At 36.9% G+C, this 25,501-nt stretch overlaps 2 protein-coding genes across 2 annotated transcripts; both read left to right on the forward strand.

Moving 5' to 3' along the window:
• Window positions 1-335: 335 nt before the first annotated feature.
• On the forward strand, window positions 336-23,976 carry LOC133865515 (protein MULTIPOLAR SPINDLE 1). Its single transcript, XM_062301939.1, has 11 exons — window positions 336-565; window positions 683-740; window positions 823-969; window positions 1,063-1,122; window positions 1,484-1,563; window positions 1,979-2,033; window positions 2,929-3,042; window positions 3,256-3,448; window positions 3,636-3,706; window positions 3,998-4,212; window positions 23,489-23,976. The coding sequence occupies exons 1-10, from the start codon at window positions 410-412 to the stop codon at window positions 4,180-4,182; spliced, it is 1,119 nt and encodes a 372-aa protein (XP_062157923.1). The 5' UTR covers window positions 336-409; the 3' UTR covers window positions 4,183-4,212; window positions 23,489-23,976.
• On the forward strand, window positions 16,356-17,992 carry LOC133867491 (uncharacterized). Its single transcript, XM_062304288.1, has 5 exons — window positions 16,356-16,590; window positions 16,729-16,956; window positions 17,023-17,115; window positions 17,202-17,303; window positions 17,430-17,992. Exons 1-5 carry the CDS (start codon window positions 16,459-16,461, stop codon window positions 17,808-17,810), a joined length of 936 nt encoding a protein of 311 aa, XP_062160272.1. The 5' UTR covers window positions 16,356-16,458; the 3' UTR covers window positions 17,811-17,992.
• Window positions 23,977-25,501: the final 1,525 nt, after the last annotated feature.

Below are 25,501 nucleotides of genomic sequence, written 5' to 3' on the forward strand. Positions count from 1 at the left end.
ATATTAGGAAGAGATGAATAGTTCACATAAAGTGAGTAATTTATAAAGATACTCATGGGTGCTAAGTCTCACATTACCTAGTTATTAGGTGAAACTGTGCTTTATAAGGAATTTTAAGAAAGCTTCGAATTAACTAGTCTTTTTGAAGTGATAGCGCAGATATGACTAGCGCTTTTTCTGGGTCGTTCCATGTAGATTTATTAATTGATTTTTTCTTTCTTTTTTTTTTTATTTTTATTTTTATTTTTTTATTAATTTTTAATTTTTAATTTTTTTTAGGCTTGAATTCTCTGATAATTTTCGTTCATATCGCGTCAGTATACTTGCAAATAGTCATACCGGGACTTCAATATTTCCAATTCGCGAATTGATAAAGCTCGTACTCTCCCGCGCTTTTTCCTCGTGAGAAATGTCAGCGACCGAAGAAGCTCAACCATCAAGCACGAACTCCGATCCCAACGGTCAGACGCTGAAGTTCGCCGTGGCCATCTCTCTTCTCCGATCGAAGCTTCTTCAAAACCGGTCCAATCCTTCTGAGTCCGACGCTCTCCGATGGAAGCGAAAGGTCCTGCCACGAATTTCTCATATCTCTGTTTGGTTTGCGATAAAATTTCTCATATCTTTGTTTGGTTTTTGCTTTTTTCTTAGCTAGTCTTATTGAGTTTTATCTGTGGAGGTTTAGGCTAAGGAGCGAAAGCAAGAGATACTGAGACTCAGAGAAGATCTCAAGGAAGCCGAAGGTTCTCAAATTTCTCTATCTCTCTCGATCGGTCTCTTAGAGCGTTTGATTTTTAGGTTTTGTGATGTGCTTTTTGCCTTCAGATGCTACGCAGTGCGATCTGTTTCCGCAAAGCGCTTCTTGCAAGTGCTATTTCTTTGATAATTTGGGGAAATTGAGCTCTACGCGACTTGGAGACGGCTCTGATCGCAGATTCAACGACGTTCTTCGCCGGAGATTTCTCAGACAAGGTTATATCATCGAAATCATCATCACCATCATCATTGTCGCGATTGATTATTCTATTTATGTCCGATTGGTGTTCAGAAATTTTGATTGTGCAGTGCGCTTCAAGGAAAGGAGAAGAAAAGCAGGTGGATCACTTCAGCGACGTCATTCTTCAGGTTCTTACTTCTTACTTCAATTGTCAATAATTTGATTTACTGTTCTTTACGTTTTCGCAATTCAAATTGTTTCTACGCCCATACAAAATGGTACTTTGCATTGTGGTTCTCATTCTCTCCAAAAAGGAATATACACTTAATTTGAGATTTTTCGTTTAGATTTTATTTGCCACGTTAGAATGTGAGTATGGGGATGAGGCTTGTGGCTTTCTCTTGGAGATTCAGAAGAGTGTTACACACTTGGTTACTTCTGATTAATCTGATGAATTGTTGTTGTATTTGAACTTGGAGTAATATTAAAAGCAAATGGGCTTCCTTTTTTTATTTTCTTTTTAAATGTATTTTCTGGTTATAATTGCAGACTTGAATATTGAAGTTGATACGGAGCAGCTCAGAGCCTCCGTTGATTTTCTGGTGGAGCTTTGTGACACTGTTTGTCCGGTCAGACTGCTTGACTTACTGTATTTTTTTGCATGCCTTCCATATCGTTCTTATAGTGAGGTTACTTTATTCATAAAAAAAAAAAGGTTACGTTTGGTAAATGAAATGAGTATTCCATTAAAAAAAATAAATAATTTTTATTGAAAATGAAAAAACGGAGAATGAAATAGCCATTATCATAGCCCATGAGAGAATGAGTATTCCTTAAATTAAGGAATAGTTATTCCTCTCAATTCCCTCATGAGCAATGGAAATAACTATTTCAAGTGTTAGATCCTTATCATAAATACTTTAACATCAAGGTTATTCTGTTCAAGCTTCTTTGATTTCTAATAAAAGGTTCTTTTTTTTTTTTTTTTTTTTTTTTTTTTTCAATGTTTCGTTTATTCTATTAATTGTTGATTTTATTTTTCAGGTGGGAGAGGCCAATTTAACTAAATGGGGACACCAGGCTGTAGAGTTTATCCTAGGTACTGGTTGCGATTCTGCTATGCATTTCATTTAAGCTGTGTCAGTTTGTTCTACTAGTTATGTAGTCTGCTTCATTAGTTTATTGTAATTGATTATCCATGAAAATATCAACTTTTAGTATTCATAAGTACCTCCTTTTTTTTTGTCTAAAAAAATAATTCTTACCTTAAATAAAGTGCCTTTAATATGTAAACAACTGCTATTTTCCATATGGTGTAGGTGCACTGGATCATACCTCTTTTGATCACCATTTAATTAATTATGCTTGTACTCGCTTTAATTTACACTTCTTGGTGACGGCTATGTCTTTACTATGGTCCGCATGATTAAAGGATTTGTCTTTGAAAGAAGAAAGTTAAGTTAAATGATGGAAGCTGATACCGAGTTACTTATGACTGTCTTTAATATCCTTTGTCGGAATGTTTTGTCTCTTAGTTCCATGCTAGAATTTATTTAGGATAATATTGAAAGAAGTACTGGATCACAGGTGGCACGAAAGAGTAAGGATGCAAAGATCAGTGTGCGAAACTGGAAAAGTGATGTGATGTCCTATGTTTGAATAGAAAATTTTCCCTAAAGTTGAATGGAAAGAAAGTAATTGGAACAATTAGACTGACTTAAATTAGAAACCGTAACCATTATTATATGAATTGCAAAAGTGCAACAACCTACAGTTAGTGTTCCTCTTTGATTTTATACAGGGAGGTAGGGAAGTAGTCAGCTCTGGTTAGTTTCACTACTGGCTACCGCCTTTACTTGCACTTCGGTGCAGTAGTTAAAGCTCTACACCTAATGTCTTATAAGTTTCTCCTTATCTGTGCTACTGTTTCTTTTTATATTTATGGTCTTGGTTCTTACTCTCCAAATTGATAATATTTGTTCTCCTTATTGAAGCTTCCTTGACGAATCTATTGTCAACTGAAAGGAACATGGAACTCATTGAAGGAATCGTCAGCAGCTTAATTATGCATTTGGTTAGAAGGATGTGTTCCCCCTTGAAAGTAGATGGTAATGGTTTTTTGCGGTTGGTATTTAGCTTAATGCTTTGTTTAGCTTTTTATTCTTAAGACATATAGTGGTTTCAATTTTACACTGTAATTTTGTCACCCTATAAAAGATTGTTGTATGTTTTCTTTTCTTTTCCTCAGTGATATTTCCATTAGGATTTTTGATTTATTTCTCTTTTTCTTTGTGAATTTTGGTTTCAATATTCTGTTACAGAGTCACTTCACACCGACTCTGATGCCCAGTTCTATGTTCAGCACTTGATTCGTAAGCTTGGAAGTGAAGCCTACATTGGACAACGTGCAATACTTTCAGTTTCTGAGAGAATTTCTGTACTAGCTGAAAGTTTGCTTTTCTTAGATCCATTTGATGATTCTTTTTCCAACACGCATGAGTGCATGTTCAAACTGTAAGTATTCTGCAAAAGCACATTTACTATCATGATGATCTGCCTGATCTTTTCAGTTGTGCACCAGAAGTAATTTGTTGGTGCAATTTTGTGCCGACACAATTTCAGTTTATGCCATACATTTTTTCTTTTGGCGGGAAGAGTGTTATGACGATGGATTTGTCTAATTTGCTCATGCGAATAACAGGATCCAGCTTATTGAGTTTCTGATATCAGACTACTTACTAATGTGGTCAAGAGATGAAGGCTTTGACAAGAGTATGTATCGCAGTTGCCGCATAACTTAGTTAACTTTGTACATCTATTCTACCACCCTAGCCTTCTTTTCAAGACTTGATAGATTTTCCAAGCTTGACCTATAAGCATAAGTGGCATAGTACTTTGTTTACAAAAAGAAAATAAAACGTAGTAATAGCAATACTACTACTAATACTTCATTGACATCTTGAAACTCTAGAAACCATTGTTGTTGATTTTCTCCGTAATTGAAATGAAGCAATCTTGTATGCATAGACAACTACAAAATGATGTAACATAATGATAATGCAGTGCTGTTCGAAGAGTGGGTGGCATCAATTCTACATGTGCGGAAAGCATTGGAACTTTTGGAAAACAGAAATGGGCTTTATGTGCTTTACATGGATCGAGTCACAGGTGAATTGGCTAAACAAGTAGGACAGTCTTCATCACTCCAGATGCTCAAACCGGAGATTCTTGATAATCTGTTCCACTGAATACATCTTCGCATGTTACTTCTGGGAAATGTAAGTCCATCCCTTGATCCTTCGTTTCCCAATTCCCTTCACCCCCCCCCCCCAAGCAATATATGATCATTATTATCACTTGGAATATGCAAGAATCTGAAAAAAAAAAAAAAGTGTTGGATTTGGCTAACCTGATTCGATGGAAAATATGCTATAGACTTAAACCCGAGGGAGGTCTCTATCTCTCTCAAACATATGTATCATCCTTTCTATTGATTCATAGGGAAAAATATTAGGAAACTGATTATCTACTTGTTTACAAATAATATCTACATTGTCTGTCTTATTCCTAATACCATTTGACATCAGGATCACAAATCCTCCCCTGTTCTTGCCGGCTATAGTCAGGTCCCTGTTTCATGTAAGCTAGATATTTTTAGATGGAAAAATGATTTCATTACAACTCCTACACAATTTCAACACAACCCACTCCCACATTGGGTGAGACCCTAGGTATTGTAGGACATCAAATTCATACAGTTAATTTGTAATGGACTTTCAAAATTGTGCTACGTCATCAAAATTAGGAAAAAAAGCTAAAATGATAGAAAAAAGAGAGAGGTAGTTAGCCAGAGTAATGCTACAAGTAGGACTCTCAAATAGTTGATTGGACTGGTCAGCCACTCATTAACTGTTCAGGAATGTTATAACTCTTTCTAGTGTTTTTCTGGTGTCCATCTGGAAGGATATAAATGTAATCAAAAAAATTACATTTATGTCTTTCTGGATGACATGGATGTAATTTTTTTAATTTTTTTTAATTACATTATGTCATTTCAGATGGATACCAGAAGAACACTAGAAAGAGCTCTAGCATTCCTCTTAACTGTTTTGAGAGTAGGTAGACGAGGACCACCCTCAAAGCAGGCCACCACCCCTTTCTTTTCACTATTTTTACCCCTTTTCTTAATTTTGATGATTGTCACAATTGTGACCATTCATTACAAATGAAGAGCTAAGATTTGAGGTGTTGCAAACCTTACAATAAACTAATGCTCCGTTTGTTTCGACATAAAATGATTTATGGAAAATGATTTCGACATTTTACGGTGTTTGGTAGGGGTGAAAATAATGGTCAACGAAAATCATTTTTGGTTTGACCGTAAAAGCTTCTTTAATTAAAAACCGTAAATCATTTTCCAAAATTAAACTCTTCGTCCTTGCACGGATGTTTGATATTTGATTGCTGGAATCCGGCAATAGTCGATCGTCGGAATCCAGGCGGCATCAGAATCCAGCAGCATCCAGCCACCAGAATACTGTCGGCACCGGAATCCGGCGACATCCAGCCACCGTCCCTGGATGCCGGCGGACTAGATTGCGGCTGAATCTAGTCGAAATCCCGCCATGGTCAGTATCTGGCCAAAATGGCCGGGATCCGGCCGAATCTAGCCAAAATGGCTGGGATCCTGCAGGATTTGACCGGATCAGGATGAGTCTTGCCGGAATCCGTCCATTTTGGCCGGATCTGACCAAACATGTTCACCGGAATCCGGCAACGGCGACCGGAGGTTGCCGGATTCTGGAGACAGTTGCATTTTCACTTTTCGTAATTTTTTCATACGAACCAAACGCCAAAAAATATTTTATAGAAAATTATTTTTTCTGAAAATGATTTCGCCGAAAATATTTTTCGATGTAAACTATTTTATGTCGAAACAAACGGAAGACAAGTAGTACAAAATCCTCATCTGTGTAGGTGCATGGATTGAGGGATCAGGATCCCCGGCAATTTTAAAGAAATTGCCCATCCACAATTTTAACAATCCAGGCCGTTCGTTACAAGAATGGCGAACAAGAATGGCATGGAAGTCTAAAAAGTATTGGATTTTAAAAATTGAACCCAGCCTCTTTTTGGTTTCGGACAAAAATCGGTCAGTTTATCTTTCATCTGTCTATCTCTCGTTGTCCCTCCCTCTCTCTCCATTTTCTCCCTTGCAGAAAGCATAACTTTCTTTGAAGCTTAAGAGAGTTTACACCAAAGCAATATCCCTTCATTTACAGTAAGAGCAACGCCATAATCAATCACAAAGGTAAGCAAGGTTTTCTTTGTTTTTTAATTTTTTTCCTCTTTGATTTCCTTGAATCCTTTTGATCTGATTTTTTCGTCGACCATTTTTCTTGTTACAGAACTACCGATTCTCATTTTTCTCTGACCGGGTCTGCTCAGTTTCTCTTTAACTCCTGAAAGCGATTCGTCAAGAACGGCAATTACTACGAATAGATTGACTTGAAGCTTGGGTCATTATAAGTTTAATTTCCACAACTATAATCAGCATGTTTAATCAAAACCAGCTACTAGAACCTGGACAAGCCATAAATGTTGCTTTTTTATCATACAATTTGAAAAGGAGTGGTACAGTTCCGTCATCAAACACTAACAAAAAGAGACCCAAACAGAGCTTATAGCAAACGCATTAAACTTTTGAAAAGAAAAAAGAAATGAATTCGGACACGAAGAGGGAATTTTGACAAAGACGAACAAGAAGACAATGAGGTTGAAAAGAAGAAGACGGGGAGGGCCTTCAAAATTTCAGAGAATGGTAGAGAATTAAAAAATGTTAAAAAACCATAAACCAAAATTTAGATCGAAAGGAAACCATTGAGAAAAAAAAAGAAAAAAAAAAAGAAAACCTACATATGTGGATTGAAGAAAATGAAGAAGAAAACCTTTTAGAGTGAAAAGAGTGTTTGATTGTTGCAAACTTGCGGTCTGAATCAGTTGCAGAAAGATGAAGAAGGAAAAGGAGAACTGGGGAAGAGAGAGAGAGAGAGAGAGATGCAGACTGTATTTGGGAGGGAGAACCGAAAGAAACTAGGGGGTTGAGAAAGCACGGATCGCTGATGAGGTTGGGACGTGGATCGATGAACTGTCTTCTTAAGAGCCGTTACTTTAAATGGATGGCTTAAATTAAAAAAATTGTGTATGAGCAATTTCTTTGAGATTGCCGGGGATCTCAATCCAGGTCTAATAGATTTCCTGAGAATGGGATAAAGGTCATCTCTGAAGTGGATACCTTCTTTTACTTAATATATATATATATATATATTTTTTTTTCAGATACGTTAGAAAAAAACAACCAAAGCCAAATGGCCCTGGGAACAACTACAATTAAGGATCCGGAGAAGGAGCAACATTGCTCAATAGATTAGTGCCACCGACAAAAGGAACAGGAGATGGATGGAAACCAGAGGGGGTGGGAATGCTGCTAGAATTAAATCTAGTTGTGGCTCAATGTGCCACATAATGGGCACCGAAATTTACACTTCTATTGACTTTCCGTGCTGACCAAGAAGAATAAGGAGGAATAGAGTCTAATATGCATATTGCGTATGAGGGAGGTAAGGCAATCAAGACACTTTAGAGATAACCACAACGAATCACTTTCGTTAAAGTAGGAAGGTCGCCCTTATAGAAGATTTCTTAGGACTACTTAAGAAAATTGTAGGACAAATGATTTTTTTTTTTTTTTTTTTCCAGAAAAACCCGTGCATGATGTACCATTGTACCCCTTCTTCCTGTCTCTCTTTGACCGTGAGTCAAATTAAACGGATCAATGTTATCTTGTAGAAGTTGTGAGGACGGGTGAAAGGTGTCACAATACACGCATTTTTTTATCTTACCCGCGGCTTTTTTTTTTTTTTTTTTTTTTTTTTTTGGGTATAGATACGTTACAAAACTAATTAAAGTCAAAAGGCCCCAGTATCAAACTACAATTGAGGATCCGGAGATAGAGCAACATTGGACAAGGGATCGGTGCCATCGACAAAAGGAACATGAGAAGGATGAAAACTAGAGGAGGTGAGAATGCTGCTAGAACTAAATTTAGCTACGGCCCAATGTGCCATATAATGGGCACCGAAGTTTGCACTTCTATTGACTTTCTGTGCTGACTAAGAAGAATCAGGAGGAATAGAGTCTAATGTGGATGTAATGATGTCGGTGATACGCCAGTCCTAAACAATCGTTGGACATTGAAGAGTAAGAATGACAACTTGAGAATCCCCTTTTAGGATGAACCTATTGAGGTGGAGCGAGGCAGCCAAAGAGACAGCAAGTTGCGTAGCTAAAGCCCCACCTTTGTTAGGAGAGCATTTGGATTGTATTTGGGAGGCTATCTTGATCAATTGTCCATTATGATTCCTGCAAATAGCAGCTTGGCTGGAAAAGGAGTATCGTATTGCAGTATCAAAATTGATCTTATACCAATTCAGGGGTGGCTGGATCCATTTTTCTGGAACGGGTTCAAGCGTATGTGACCAAGCATCACAATGCTGGTGATATTTTTTTGTAATGAGCTTGGCAACAGTACGAACATCAAAGGAAAGCCCATAATGGAATGCTTTATTACGGTGGAACCAAAGCAGATTGCATGTGACCGTAGCAAACACTTGAAAGCGATGATGTTTAGAATTGGGGATATGCAGATTGGCTTTAGGGGAGAGAATAATTTTGATCCAGTCTTGTAAATTGGGGGAATCCAAAGTTGTAGAATCAAACGGCCACAGCGAAATGCGCCAATTAATCCTCGCAAAATGACAATGAAAGAAGAGATGTCGAGTAAAGTCAGGTCCAGACTTACAAAGCGGGCACAAAGTATTAGGTCTATAAGTGGGAATAATAGTCTGTAGCCGTGTGGTCGTCGGGAGAATATCCCAAGCTATTTTCCAAAGAAAAAGTCTAAATCGATCTGTGAGCTGTAACTTCTAGATATTCTTCCATAGAGAAGATGGGGATATGAGGGAGGTACCAGAGCAAGAGGGAGTCCATAGGTAACTTGAGTCAACCTCCTGTGAAATAGGTAAACGGCTAATCGCATAAGCAGAAGAAAATTCAAATATGCCATAAAGAAGATGCTCGTTCCACTGCCGTGTGCCTGGAAGAATGAGATCAGAGATAGAGAGGGATGGAACATTCCTACCATTGGGGTTTCTTGGAGAAGGTCGATAAGAAGGGAGGGAAGGAACCTTAGCTGTAGGCCAAATGGGCTCGGAGCTAGTTGTAGCACTACAAAAAAAAGGGGAATTATTGACGGTTTTTTTATAGACGGTTTTAAAAACCGTCTATAAAAAAAAAATTCTGGACGTTTTTTGGTAAAACCGTCGGGAAAAAAAAATTCACAGACGGTTTACTAAAACCGTCATTAAAAATACGGACGGTTTTATTAAAACCGTCCGAAATTAAAGAATTCCCGACGGTTATTTTAAAACCGTCTATAAATAGTATAGACGGTTTCAAAAAACCGTCTGGAATTTTCTAATTCCGGACGGTTTCAAAAAACCGTCTGGAATTTTCTAATTCCGGACGGTTTTTTAAAAACCGTCTAAAACCGTTTATAGACGGTTTTGAAATAACCGTCCCTAACCCTAGATCTAAATGGGGAAAAAACGCAGGTATCGTTCTCCTAGCCTCCAGCTAAAATTAAAGTCCACTCGATCTCTCCCTCTCAGAGTCTCTCACACCCTCTGCCGCCAGCCCTCTCTCCCTTCTCCGGCCCTCTCTCCCATCTCCGGCGCTCTCCCTTTGCCGGCGCTCTCCCTCTGCCGGCGCTCTCTCCGATTTAAAGGTTGGTTTTTTTTTTTTCCCTTCAACTTCGTGTTAAAAATCATCCACTCTCTCCCTCTTTGATTTCTGTTGAATGGATTGGGTCCTCTTTGGTTCAAACCGATTGGGTTATGGTTCTAGGTTGTGAATGGCCGATTGGCCCTTTGATGCTCAAGTTTGGTAATTTTTTGGGGTTGGCCGTATGATATATGTGTTGAAATGGATTTATTTTTGTCTTCCTTATTTGCTGGTAATTGGGCCTGATACGACTGGTGTTAAGGATTTACTTTAGGGCGTCCTTTTTCTCAGTGATTGTATAAATCAGATGTGCTGCCACTATGATTTTGTTATATTTCTACATTCAATATTGGTTCTCCAATCTGGCTTTATTGAATTAAAGGTATTGTTCTCCTCTTTGTCTTACCACTTTGAGCACAATCTACACATTGTTTCATTGTACTTGGTGAAAATATAGATGCTCAGTACGTACCTGCAGTAAATGGCTATGAAGACTATTTGGCTTCCCATTTTGAGCTTTCTCTTTGTATGTTTAATATTTTATCTCCAAATCTTAAGCTATAACCATGCGGTACCAGTGGCCAGATGAAAAAATTAAACATATGTGTGTGTTTATGAAGACTATTTAAGGGAAAACAAGTATGTGTGTGTAGTTTAAAGACATTGTAAACAATTAAAGCCAGATGAAAAAAAAACATTTGACTTGATAATGATAGAACTGAGAGGAAGCAGTTAAATCCCTAAGATATGCAGTCGCATTAAAACATAGAGAGTGACTACAATCATGAACACCATTGAAATTTCAAATGCAAAATTCTTTTAGAAAAAGTAACTAACATCTCTTACATAAAAGAAAACCTTAAATTTGATTTACATTACAACTACAGAAACTCATGGAAGGGCCATTGGTTATCTTATTCCCCTCAGAAGCACCATATATATAAATATATATAAATATATATATATATATATATATATATATATATATATATATATATATATATATATATATATATATATATATATATATATATATATATATATACCTTTTAAGCAGAAAAACTTGGACTTAGAAGAAGCAGCCATTCGTACAACTTTGAGCTAATTAAATGGCACAATTATATTCTTGGTTGATGGGATTGTTAATTAATTAATAAACTTAACAACAACAACCTAAATAGGAAGCATATATAAAAATTTCATATCTGACAATTTTTAAGAAAGAGAAAAACTATTTAAAGTAAAACAGCCTTAATTATTATTGGAGATCGTGTGAAACTAAAAAATTTAGAGCAAAAAATATTATTTGATAAGAGAAAATAGATGGGTAATTAGAAAAACAGAAAAAATAAAAGATTTTTTTTGTAGTGTTATATCATAATTACCTTTCTTACTGCAACTTTATTTGTAAAACTTTTCATTTTGATATCTACCGTCAAACAACTGAAAAATGTTGCATCGAATTTTTCAAAACATTTGTGCTTGATTTTTTTGTGAAAAAATTGTAGCCTTTTAAGTCACTTAAGTCTCTTAGGGATTTAAGGGACTTTGGGAAAGGCCACTCTATTATTTCTTTTGCAGGATCTACCTTTACACCCACAACTGAAATTATATGCCCCAAACAATCAATTTCTGCACATTCAAATTATTTGGCTAGCTCCTAAGCTTTTATATATATATATATATATATATATATATATATATATATATATATATATATATATATATATATATATATATATATATATATATATATATTATAAGGAGAATTGAATTAGCTAACTTTAATGGAATAAAAATCCTTGCATACTTAGTACTATTCGGTTTTAATTGGAGGGATCGGAACAGTTGTACTAATTTATTTAGTTCCTCTCCCTGTAAAAATTTACATAAATAAAGGTTAAAATATTGTGATAAATAATGAATATCCATGTAGTTTTCTTTTTGTTAGTTTCTTCAATATTTCCAATAGGAGGTGCTCATGAGGATAAAAATATAAAAATAAAACTGAATCATGTTAGAGATCGAGTATATGGATTGAACTTCTCTTACACCAACAATTCTCCATTATGTAAACTAAACATTAGATCGACAAAAAAAGTTTCAACTAATATATTAGAAAGCTGGATTTTTATTTATTTACTTTTTTCCTTGAGCGAATGACAAAAGCAAACAAATAGTACTCTTGCATTATTTTAACTTGAAATTAGTACTCTTGTATTTGTCTTGTGTTTATCTCTTTCCCAATCTATCGTAGGGGTTAATTAGTACTCTTGCATTATCTTAACTTGAAATATTTGGACTATTTTGTGATGTAGTTAGAATTAAATATGGACAAGAGTTGGATGAAGTTGCCGCGAAGTTCGCGAGAGTATATTCGCGGGGTTATGGAGTTTGTGAAATTTGCACGCGAACATTCGAATAGAAAAGGGGTCATTGTGTGTCCCTGTAAGAAGTGTCTGTTGGGCAAATCATGGTCCAGTGAAGTTGTATATGCCCATTTAACGTCAGGTGCTGGGATTATTGAGGGTTACACTGAGTGGATAATGCATGGGGAATCACTTGTCCCTCCCGTTGTTAACGAGACGACATATGAAGCTCCTAGGACGGTTCAAGTGGATAGCATTCCACTACATGGGGGGTCCAGTGGGATGAAAGACATGCTTAATGACGTTTTCGCGATGCACGATGTTCGTGAAGAAGCTGGTGGGTCTCTAGTGGAAGCCGAAGCCGAAGCCGAATCTGTGGATGCTGAAATTGAAGACTCTAACATGGCAGCAAGTAAGTTTGAAGAATTGTTAAAGGATGCCGATACACCACTCCATGAAAACACCAAACATAGCAAATTGGGAGCTATTGTGCGTTTATATAGCATTAAGTGCATGGGCGGTTGGAGCAATACATCATTCTCCATGTTGCTTGAATTCATCAATGAGTTGATGCATCCGGATGCAAGTTTGCCGAAAGACACATACGAGGCAAAAAAGTATTTGAGGGATTTAGGCCTTGAGTATAAGAAGATATCTGCTTGTCGCAACAGTTGTATGTTGTTTTGGAAGGAAAATGAAAAGTTGGACAAATGTACAGTTTGCAATGAGTCTAGGTGGAAGGATGACTTAACTAATGATGATGGAACGACCAAAAGTTCGAAAAAAAAAAGCAGTCAAAGTGTTGCGTTGGTTTCCTTTGATACCAAGGCTGCAGCGGTTGTTTATGTCACATCATACATCGCCACATATGAAGTGGCACGCTCAAGGCCGTACGAAAGACGGTGTGTTGAGGCATCCGGCCGATGGAGAAGCATGGAAGGCATTCGATAATCATTACCCAGATTTCGCATTAGACCCGCGAAATGTGAGGTTAGGTTTAGCGTCAGATGGCTTTAATCCGTTCGGGATAATGTCCTCTAGTCACAGTACTTGGCCGGTAATGTTAGTACCCTACAATTTGCCTCCCTGGATGTGCATGAAACAACCGTATTTTATGTTAAGCTTGATCATCCCTGGTCCGAGTGCACCCGGACAGAATATAGATGTGTACCTAACGCCACTTGTAAGTGAGTTGAAGGAACTATGGGAAGTAGGGGTACAAACTTTTGATGTAACCTCAAAAAAATATTTCAGCATGCGTGCGGCCTTGATGTGGACGATAAATAACTTTCCGGCATACGGTGATTTGTCAGGCTGGAGTACACATGGACGGAAAGCATGTCCTTGTTGTAGGCATGAAACGCAATCAACGTGGCTAACGTATGGTAGAAAATTTTGCTTTATAGGGCATAGGCGATGGTTACCTCCAGATCATCCATGGAGAAGAAACAAGAGACGATTCAACGGTGCGCAGGAACTAGGTGGTCCTCCCGAATTCCCGGATGGTGATGAGATCATGAGACAATTAGATGGTGTTGTTAATCGGGCAAAGACCCGACAGAAGCTGCCCCCTGGGGAAGTTGATTGGAAGAGGCGAAGTGTCTTATACGATTTGCCTTATTGGAAAGATCAATTACTACGACATAACATTGATGTAATGCACACCGAAAAAAATGTCGTTGATAACATACTTGGCACGCTATTGGACATGAGTGGTAAAACTAAAGACAACCTCGAAGCACGTCAAGACTTGCGTAAGATGAAATTGAGACAAGAACTTCATCCATTTACTGTGGAAAACGGCAAAACACTTTTCCCCGCAGCTTGTTTCACAATGACAAAAAAAGAGAAGACCGACTTCCTGCAAGTGTTACATGATGTAAGAGTGCCAGATGGATATTCTTCAAAAGTGTCACGGTGTGTCAAGCTCAAAGAATGTACTATTGGGGGTTTGAAAAGTCATGACAATCACATAATCATGCAACAAATCATGCCAATTGCACTTCGAGGAACCTTATCAGATGATGTTGTGAGGCCTTTAATCGAGCTATGTGGGTTCTTTAGGGACATTTGTTCAAAAACACTACGGGTGGAAGATCTAGATCGTCTAGAGAATCAGATACCCATAATTATGTGCAAATTGGAACGAATATTCCCTCCGGGTTTTTTTACATCCATGGTGCACGTAATTATACATTTAGTACGTGAATGCAAACTGGTTGGACCGGTACACTACAGGTGGATGTATCCCGTTGAGAGGTAATGATAAAATTATGTTCACTAATTATATATTCAATCGAATAACCTATTAATATATATCAAATCTATGTGCTGGTCTCACGATTTAGTTTAAATGTAGGTGCCTTGGGAGATATAAACGTACCGTTCGTAATAAGGCTGCACCAGAAGGGTCTATTGCAGAGGGTTACTTTGCGGACGAATTGTTGACGTTTTGCTCGCGCTATTTAGTAAACGCGCCAACTGTTCACAATAAGGCTCCGAGACACCAAGATGAATCGAGAGGGGCGAGGAATTGGATAAAACTTGATAAGATCACATTTGAGCAAGCACACCGATATATTTTATTCAACTCTGACGATTTCCTCCGATTTCGCACGTGAGTTACATTATTAAATAAGTATTGTACGCATCTAAATACATTCTCGAGTAACCGAATACATGTTTTGTTTAAGTATAGGATGCACATGGAGTCGCTAATGGAATCAAACAATAGGGAATTTACATCACATCAACAATTGGAGAAGCAACAAAGGGACCAATTCTGTAGCTGGTACAAGTCATACGTAAGTAAAATGTTGGTTTGAACTTTTATTTACCTATGAAAGACACATTGAATTATTTTTTAAAATAAGGTATCCAAATCACAGGTTGATAAGTTGGACAAGGCAGATAGAATAGAATTGGGAGAGAAACTTGTAACTCATGCCAAAGGCCCAATGTTCGATGCTATAGAATATAAGCGGTATGTGGTTAATGGCGTTTTATACCGTACCTTGGATGTCGACGAAGAAAAAAAAAGTCAAAACAGTGGAGTGTGTGTCACCACTGAAGATGGTCCCACCTACTACGGTAAGCTAACTCGAATAATTGAGGTTACTTACTACGACTTGACGCGGTATGTGCTTTTCAAATGCGATTGGGCCGACATTCAACTGAATAAGGGATACAAAAAGGACGAATATGGATTCGATCTTGTAAATTTCAAGAACCTAATACACACGGGTGCGCGAATCACTGATGATCCGTTCGTACTACCAAATCAAGTATCGCAGGTGTATTATGTCAAGGATCCCAAAAATCCAAATTGGGTTGTTGCTGTAAGGACAAAACCAAGAAATGTGTACGATGTTGGCAGTGGTGAAAGTGAGGATTATGCCGACGTTGACAGTTATCATGAGAACGAGCCTTTCAACATCAACGTGACGGGAGACGTCGGTTTTGATGACATTGATTGTGCACGTACTAATGTACCGGCCATCGTAGCAACATAATAATTGTATGTATAAACATGGTTAAATTATTAAAGAGTATCTGATCAAGGTTATATGGTGTTTACAATGATTTACTTATAGTCGTCCCACTTTTAATTTCTAAAAAAACTCGTTTCTGTAAATGCCTCTAGTATATTTAATTTACAGTTAAATCTGATCAACAGTTGTATGTGTTTGCAGGTACACATGGCCCCTAAAAAAAAGACGTTGCAACTGGCAAATGATTTTTGGACGCCTGTAGACCGCACATCAGTTGAGCGACCGGTTGTAGGGTCAGACGATACGACACAGGACCCTAACGAGACACAAGTGAGCGTAGATTCTCAACATGTACTACATGAGTTACCGGTTGTAGGGTCAGACGATACAACACAGAACTCTAACGAGACACAAATGGGCGTAGATCCTCAGCATGTAGTACGTGAGCCACCGATTGTAGGGTCAGACGATACGACACAAGATCCTATGGAGACACAAGATGGTGTAGATTCTCAGCAATTTGGATCATCAGCACAATCAGTGCCTGAGACTTCACATCATAGCGGTTCTTCACGGGTGCCGCGTATGTTACGGGGTGGAAAAGTTCATACAATAGGTATGAATTATTTTATGTTTGATGATCGTCAGTTACTTTGCTAATCTCATACTAATTTAGCAACGCAGAAGTGTAACGTAATCCATTTTATGATATGCAGATGAGCAGAGTAGAAGGAATGTTAGGACTGTTGGTAGTCCTAAGGACATATGGCATATACCTGATGGGGAAAGGATAGTGATCCAATTCAATGCCGCACACCAACCAATGGGCCCGGGTAGCGAGAAATTTAGAAGAATCTGTGGGAAGATCGTAAGAAATGGTCGTTTTATCAATTTGCATGGTAACTGGAGGAAGTTACCACCAGGAGGGAAGGAACAGATGTGGCTCACCCTAACGGTAACCTATGAATACCAAAACATGCAATATTTCTGTCATCATCAATCATATTTATTACAATTCATAATTAGAAAATGTATTTATAGTTTTGTAGTCTTATATTTCCAATTAAGCTATACCCTCTTATTTTGTGTTTAGAAAAAATTCCATATGGAGCCTGTTCACGACATCGTGAACATAAAAAGACTGACGTTGATGGACCTCGCAAACAAAAGAAGGCAATTCAGGCACGAGGTCAAGAAAAGTGTGAATTTGCAAGAAACAGATACCGTAGAATCTGTGGTTCGTAGGGCGGTGACAGCGCAAATTTTTGATTCAGAAGACTTTGAAATGCAAGTTGATAGGTGGTTGTCTTCGGCTGATAAGGTATTTTTATATATTGCCTTATTTATTTTGTTAAGAATCCCCATATTAACATTACAATTTTTATAGGCGAATTCATTGAAGGCCAAGATGAGCCGTAGCTGCAACGCATTTCTTCATACTCTGGGATCGAAGAGCGTTGCACAGGTTGCACGAGAAATGGTACGTACAAATTTAAAACACTCACGGTTTGTAAGCATTATAGTAAGATAATAAGCTTATAATTGAGTATGTTAATGATATTGCAGGAGGAAGACACAGGTGAAACCCCGAACCGAGACGATATGTTCATTGTCTCGCATACCAAGAAAGATGGGACCCCTGTGAATGTAACGGCTGGGGAAGCTATGGTAAGTACGTAATAAATACGTAAACATTATTCTCCGGTTCAAGGTTTTCTTTTTTTATATATATATAATTTTAACCTTTTGTCCACTTGAGAAAGATTCAATTTTTTATTTGCATGTTTTGTGCAGGCGAAGATAAAGGCAATTATCGAAAATCAGTCGCCTTCAGGACGAGAAAGTTCACAGGGGTCGGTATATTGGTCGCACAACGATGCGTGCGCACAAGTGCTAGGACGGGAACATTCCGGACGTGTACGAGGGGTGGGGCTAGGGCCGACTCCCGGTAAATCCTCCTCTTATTCCTTCGAACAAGGATCAATATCTAGTTCGCCTACTTCAAGAGAAATGGAGATGGCTGCTGAGGTAGAACGCTTGAGGAATTTGTGCGAAGAGCAAAACACCAAATATGCAGCGCAACAGCAAGAGTTGGAAAGTGTCAAACGTATGGTAGCTATGATTATGGCGGGAAAAGTACCATCAACAGAAAACAACCAAGAAGGTGATGTCTAGTTGTCTAGGTATTTGGACTTGATTGTTGTTGTCCTTGAAATTGAATTTAACTTATGATATGTAAGCTAATACGTATAGACTGTTATCGTGTGAATTTGAATTTGCACAAGTTGTTGTTGGTGCCATTTAATTTGGATTTGGATATGGATGATGTTGGATGTTGGATTTGGATATGGATGATGTTGGATTTGGATATGGATGATGTTGGATGTTGGATTTGGATATGGATGATGTTGTTGGATGTTGGATTTAGATTTGAAAATGAATTTGGATTTAGATGATGTTGCAGGATTTTGTATTAAGGAATTTTCTATTAATTAAATTCATATTTAAAAAAAAAAAAAAAAATTCTGGACGGTTTATTTTATTTTATTTTTTTTTTTTCAGATAATTTAGAGACGGTTTCGGCCCAAACCGTCTGGAAAATTGCAGACGGTTTTGACCAAACCGTCTGAAATTTATTGCAGACGGTTTGAGAAAACCGTCTGTAAACAGTGCTCGACGGTTTGGGGAAAACCGTCTGGAATTGCGGACGGTTTTCCCCAAACCGTCCCTAAACTTAATCAGCGACGCATTCTCCTAGACGGTTTTAAACCGTCTGGAATCAATTCCAGACGGTTTTTCTGCATTTCTGGACGGTTTAAAACCGTCTAGAATTCCCCTTTTTTTTGTAGTGTAGTGATCTTCAAACAAGAACTAGAAACTAGATATTGCTTACATTTTTGGATGCCTCTCCAAAGCCAAGAAGCCGTAGGGGAAGAGGGGCCCGAAAAGAAAGAACCATAATGTAAGTATTTTTTTATGCAAGTGCTGAACCCATAAAGAATTGGAATGAAGAAATTTCCATCCGAGTGTAGTAATGAGAGCCAGATTTGTGGTGAACATTTTCCTGAGACCAAGGCCACCTTGATTGCGGGGGAGACAGATCGAATCCCAAGATTTAAGACTCAGATGACGAGATTTATCGAGGGGAAACCTCCACCAGAAATCTTTAAGACGTCTATCTAGAGTCTTGCACAGGGAAGAAGGTAAGAGGAAAGTACTCATAGCATAAGTAGGGATTGCCGCTGCCGAAGATTTAATGAGAACAATCATTCCAGCCTGAGATAGAGTCTTTGCCCGCCATCCAGTGATTTTTGAAAGAACTTTATCAATCAAGGGTTGGAAAGCCATCTTGCGAGAGGATCCAAACAATAGGGGTAGCCTCAGGTAAAAAGGGGCAAAAGTCGTCAGACGATAAGGAATAATTCCCAGGATACTAGAGATACTGGCAAGAGAGGTGTTCTTGCTGAAGAGAATGAAAAATTTCCCATTATTAACTTTTTGACCTGACCAACTGCAATATTTATGGAGACAGGATGTGATCGATGTCGCCTCAGAGGAAGTTGCCTTGGCAAAGATAATTAGATTATCCGCAAACAAAAGATGGTTAATTGGTGGACAAAATTTGGAAATTGAAATTCCTTTGAGAAGACCAATAGATTCTTGTTGTTGAAAGAGTTTGGAAAGAACTTCGGTACCTAGAATAAAAAGGAAAGGAGACAGGGGATCACCTTGACAAAGTCCTTGGGTTGGAGTGAAAAGCCCAAAAGGAGATCCATTAATCAGAATCGAAAAGGAGGTGGAGGAAACACAGATCCTTATCCAATTGGCCTAGGTGGGGTGAAAGCCCAATTTAAGCATTATGGTTAATAAGAAATCTCATTCCATTCGATCAAAAGCTTTTTCCATATCATTCTTCACAGCCATAAGGCCCCACGACCTTTCTTGGATTTGAGAGAGTAGAGAAGTTCATGGGCCATAATAGAATTATCTTACCCGCGGCTTGACTTTGGTCCTATTGTGACATTGTCTAGTGCACGGTCCAAATTTTTGCATTAACTTATAGTGTAGCTTTCCTTTTCTAGCCGGAATGAGCAATTCACGTTAGCGAGAAATTCCGTGTTGAAATCTACTTGTCCTTCAAAAGATTTTCTCAATTTCAAAAGAAATTGACAGTGTCAATTTTATAGTTATGATTTAAAGTTGGCATTGCATTTAATAATGTATATAAAGTTAATGTTAGTACTTCTTTAAAAAAATGTGAAATCATATACATCATTAAATGTATTAACTTTAAATCCTGACCATGAATTTGAAATGGAAATGGCCTATTCCATCTTATTAAGGAGTAATGCTACTTTTCGTAACTATTTATCATTCATTTTATATTGGTCGATGTGATGTATTTTAAGTGACTTTTCTTTTATTTATTTTTAAGTGATTGATATAAAAAATCACTAAAAACACATCATATTAACGATAAAAAATAGGTTTGAATAGTAGAATTATTCTTTGTCAAGTTATTTCCTGCTTTGGCCTCAAATTATTCTTTGTCAAGTCATTACTGTTAGGAAACCCAAGATTTTATTTTCCTAGCAAGTAGTAATTAATATAAGCATTCTCTTTCTTTAATGAACTGCATGCAGTAGCATTCTTTTTCCTTAATAAGCTGAAACCCTAGATCTTTTTTTTTCTGAATATATAGTCCCTGATTTTCTCTTCTTCTATAAATTGGGTGTAGCAACTAGCTAGGAAATTTGATTGAAGAAGAATTTTTCAGTCAATTGTGGCTCCTCAAAGCCTTTTGTTTTGTCTTAATTTAGCTACGCGCTCTTACCAACCACAACACGTTCCAAACCGATAATTGGGTGCCAGTCTGCCACATTCCAATTAATTAATATCTCCACTTCGTATAAAAAGGTCGATCCATGATTGAACATTAGCTATATATCGATCCCTTGTCCACCAGAAGCTTCTACTTTTTCTCCTCGATCCACAGACATGATAAACATGAGATGGATACTCTCTTTCTCAGTCACCGCTCTCCTCTTATTCTCTCACCTTCTTCCAAGTTCAGCTCTTGAAAGCGCTTTGAATCCCCTCCGTAGAGTTCCCGGCCAGCATCATCTGCAACAAGAGAGATCACAATTGGCAGGCAGTTCATTTTACGATCGGAAGCTTAGAGTTCACATCAAAAAGAGGATTCCCTCGGTTCCGAGAGTCGGAACACGTGGTGCTGGTGGCAGAAAATCTTCAGCTATTCGAAATCGGATATCTTCCTTCAATGTCGTTGCCTCTGTTATTTGCGTTTCCCTTGGTTTCTTCATGCTCTAGTTTGTGCGTGCGTGGCGGAGTATTTTAGTTCACCTTCAAACATCTTTAAGATCGATCTTATCTCAAACACGTCAAATTGTGTTACAATCCTAAGTGCTTCGTATAGTTTAAATACATTCTTAAATATGTGTTTATAAGTTCTACATTTGCATCATATTCTTGCTTTAACCTTTTTTTTTTATTATTATTTTTTTATTTTTTATTTTTAATATTGTTGCTTAAATGGGTGTGACAGCATATTGTATTTGCCATTCGTAAATATTATTGATAAATTCCATTGGTTTTGTATTATAGATCTAAATTTCGGTCCGGCTTGGAGATTAAAAATATGAATCAAACATATCCATGTTAGAATATTAATTAAAAGATTAAATTAAATTAAATTAATTTTTTTCTTCTTTTTTTATCAGTTTAATCTTTCTTTAATGTATTACCTATGACTTATTAAGGCAGTTTTAGACTAACGTGAAGGAAAATATAAGAATATTAAATGGCTGAATTTATTATTCAGTATAACTTTTTGAAATAAGGAATGATTTAATTTGTCAAATATAATATATAAGCAGAATCATTATACACAATTACATAATCTGATATATATGATAAGGTTGGTATCATATGTGGCCTAAAGTTGAACACCAAGTTGATGCCTATCCATTACTTCATAAAACTATTTTTACTCTTATGTTATAACTTATATCAAAATACTTTCAACCAAAACACAAAAAGACAGTCCACCACCATCACCTTAATTTTTGGGAAATGCTTTACTTTCTAAATTTTCATCCTAAAAGTGGTTCTCAATGATGTGTCATCATCCTATGAGATGTTGGCACATTTTTCAAAATAATAGATCTTATCCATAATTGACACATCATTTAGAAATTAACTTTTAAAAGAAAAAAAAAATTAGAGAAAAAAATTTGATAGGTGTAGCATCTCTTTAATTTTTTGGTTCTTGAATGGCTAGTGAAGAGAAGCTGCACAATGGGAGAGATGAAAAGACATTGAGCTGCACACATACGGGAACATATGTTTGTTTGTATGCGTGCATGTTTTTACCGGCCAACATATTAGGATGATAAATGTTACGTGTACTTAAACTTTTACAAATAGAACCTTACTAAGATGATGTAGAGCTTATTTATTGGTACTCTTATCATTTCTTTTTATTAATTATTTTTATCATCTCCAATGAATAAGTTCTACATCAATTAGTAAGGCTTATTTTGTAAAAGTTTAAGTACATGTAGTATTTCTCTATTATGATTGTAATGCCAGTCTTGCAACATAATTAATAAGGACTATTAGGGATGAAAAAAGGGCTACCGTATCATTGGAAAAAAGAAAAAAGAAAAAAAAAAAGAGGGGTGGCTCGAGCCACCTGCCTCTCCCCCCCATGGCCAGCTTGGGGTTGGCCGAACCACCTCCATGGCCCTTGCCTTAAGGGCCAAACCTTAAACCTTTCTTTTATTTATTTATTTTTTTCTCTTTGGCCTTGTGGGGTGGCTTGGCCACTCCCATGGGCCATGGGGGTGGTTCGGCCACCCCTAGACCGGCCGAATCTGGGGTGTTTTTGCCACCCCCAAACCAGCCATGAGGGTGGCTCAGCCATCCCTCATCTTTTTTTTTTCTTTTTTTTTCAATTTTTAAAACTGTTTAAGTTTTTGTAAGTTTTTATTATTTTTAGTTTTTTAATTTTTTTTTAATGAATAAGACACGTGTCAACTTGCTGGCCAAACCACCTCCATGGCCCTTGCCTTAAGGGCCAAACCTTAAACCTTTCTTTTATTTATTTATTTATTCTCTTTGGCCTTGTGGGGTGGCTTGGCCACTCCCATGGGCCATGGGGGTGGTTCGGCCACCCCTAGACCGGCCGAATCTGGGGTGTTTTTGCCACCCCCAAACCGGCCATGAGGGTGGCTCAGCCATCCCTCATCTTTTTCTTTTTTTTTTTTTCAATTTTTAAAACTGTTTAAGTTTTTGTAAGTTTTTATTATTTTTAGTTTTTTAATTTTTTTTTAATGAATAAGACACGTGTCAACTTCTTAGAGGTATTAATGTGGACTTCCGTAAATTTTTGGACGGAAGTACTATCTCCGTCTTTAGCCATAAATGAAGTATCATCTACTATAGGAAATGAACCACAAGAAAAATGGGAAAATTGTTTGTTTTTATTTTTTCAATGCAGGGAAGGGGAAAGGGGAAAATAATTGTTATGTTAAAATTTATTTCATGACCTTCATCTCTACCATCCGACATGCAATTCTCGTTAAAGCATTCATAGTGGGTTATATAAAACCCACTGTAAATCTATAATACGTAAGAAAACCACAAAAAAGCTCCTCCATCGGCTTCTCTATCCCAACGCCAATTTAGATTTGTTGAAGATTTGTGAACAGTGCAACGCCACACAGATCTATTGATTTTTATTTTTATTTTTTATTATTATTTATGATTGTTTCTCTCACTTTCTTTCTCTTTCCCGTCACTTTCTTTCACTTTCTTCCACTTGTCGGCAGTCTCTCTAGGAAGTACAAGCAAGCTCGTTGTCGTTAGCTCGGGGGTTGGAGATCTCGACAATGACGACTGCCGGATCACCGGGCTGGTACACGTCATTTTTCTTCTAGAGCTTCAGAGTTAGCCGGAGCTGGAGTGATCTGGTGAGCTCGTCGTCGCTGGCTTGGGGGTTAGAGAACTTGATGATGACGACTACCGAATCGCCGTGTTGGTCTTCAGAGTCGGCCGGAGTTGGAGCGATCTGGCGAGCTCGTCGTCGCTGGCTTGGAGATCTCGACGGTGACTGAAGCTCAGTCTTCACTTTCTTCATCTTGATCACAGTTTTAACAAAAAAAATAAAAAATATAAAAAATAATTATTTTAATAAGATAGATAAAAATCTAAATAATCAGTTGGATGGTAGTTTTGTAAGTGATTAGCTAAACTAGAAAAAATAAATTTTGATTATTTAGAAAAGATAAAAAATTGCATCATCCAATGTGAATGCTCTTACAACTTATTCCAAGATGCTATTGTTTTTTTCTTTCTTTGAAGAAATAAAGAGATCTTTGAGAGGTTAATATTGCTAGGGACGATAAAAAGAAGCTTGAAATAAAATTCAAAATAAGCAGCAAAAAAATGCTATGCATGCACTTATTGAGTTGCAAACAGTTTTCTGGGTTAAAAAAGTTAAAAAAAAAAAAAAAAAAAAAAAAAAAAAAAAAAAAAAAAAAAAAATTAAAATTAAAATTAAAATTAAAATTAAAATTAAAATTAAAATTAAAATTAAAATTAAAAAAAAAAAAAAAATAGTGACAACTCCACGCCGTCCTCGAACCCAGCTTTTTTCCAAAATTTTGATGGAACTGTGTAATGCCACATCTACACCAATCATATTACAACACATATCCCTTATAATAAAAAAAAATTATAAAATATAATTTTTTTTCCTTTTTGTTAGCATTCTTTTAATAGCATCGTCAAATTTTACTCCCTAAAGTAGTTAAAAATCACTTTTCTTTATTCTCGTGAGCTTTTTTTTTTTTTTTTTTTTTTAAATACTCCCAGCAACCTCATCATTTTAATTATTCACTATCACTATTTCATTTAAATATACTTTTTTCAGATTTCTTTATTCTTTCTCTATTTAATTTTTTTATACAACAAGCTATCATATATCTTTATCTTGAGATTAGATCATTGCTAAGAAATTCACAAAAGTTTTTATTTGCTTCTTAACCAAATTCAAGAAAGAATGAAAGAAAAGATAAATGAAAGAACCACAAAGTTTATGTCAGGGACAAAGAAACCTTCACGTCCATGAAATAATGACACAATCGTGTGAGAGAGATGGAAGATGAGAGAAGAAAATGCGAGAAGAAAGGAAAAAAAGTATTGTGATCAAGTGAGAGAGAAAGGAGAAATAAAATTAGTGAAAGAGTTGACGAGTGAATATTACTCATTAAAATCTGCATGTTCAAACTTTCCTTAGGTCTAATAAATTTCTTGGGGTCGGGATAAAGGTCATCTCTGATGCGGATACCGTCTTTTCCTTAGATCTTGACTTTTGTCATTTCTTCTACTACGCCGTCGCAATCTTCTTCGTATCTTCCCTTTCTTTCCAGAATGACAATAATAATTAATATGCATATTGCGTATACTTTAGCCAATGAAAATAATAATCACTTTCGTTCACACTTTAGAAGATTTCTTAGGACTACTTTAAGAAAACTGTAGAATAAATGATTTTATTTTTATTTTATTTTTCCGTTCAGAAAAACACGTGCATGATGAATACTCAATGCTCCCCTTCTTCCTGTCTCTCTCTCTGTGATGGCGAGTCAAATTAAACGGATCAATGGTATCTTGTAGAAGCTGTGAGGTATCTTGTAGAAGTTGTGAGGATGGGTGAAAGGTGTCAATTAATTAATACACGTATTTTTTTTCTTACCCGACGGCTTGACTTTCGTCCTTTCGTGACTTTGTCTGGTGCACGGTCCAAATTTTCGCATTTAGCTTGTAGTGTAGCTTTCCCT

Source organism: Alnus glutinosa, chromosome 4 (genome assembly GCF_958979055.1).
Source record: "Alnus glutinosa chromosome 4, dhAlnGlut1.1, whole genome shotgun sequence".
In the NCBI taxonomy this organism is placed as follows: domain Eukaryota; kingdom Viridiplantae; phylum Streptophyta; class Magnoliopsida; order Fagales; family Betulaceae; genus Alnus; species Alnus glutinosa.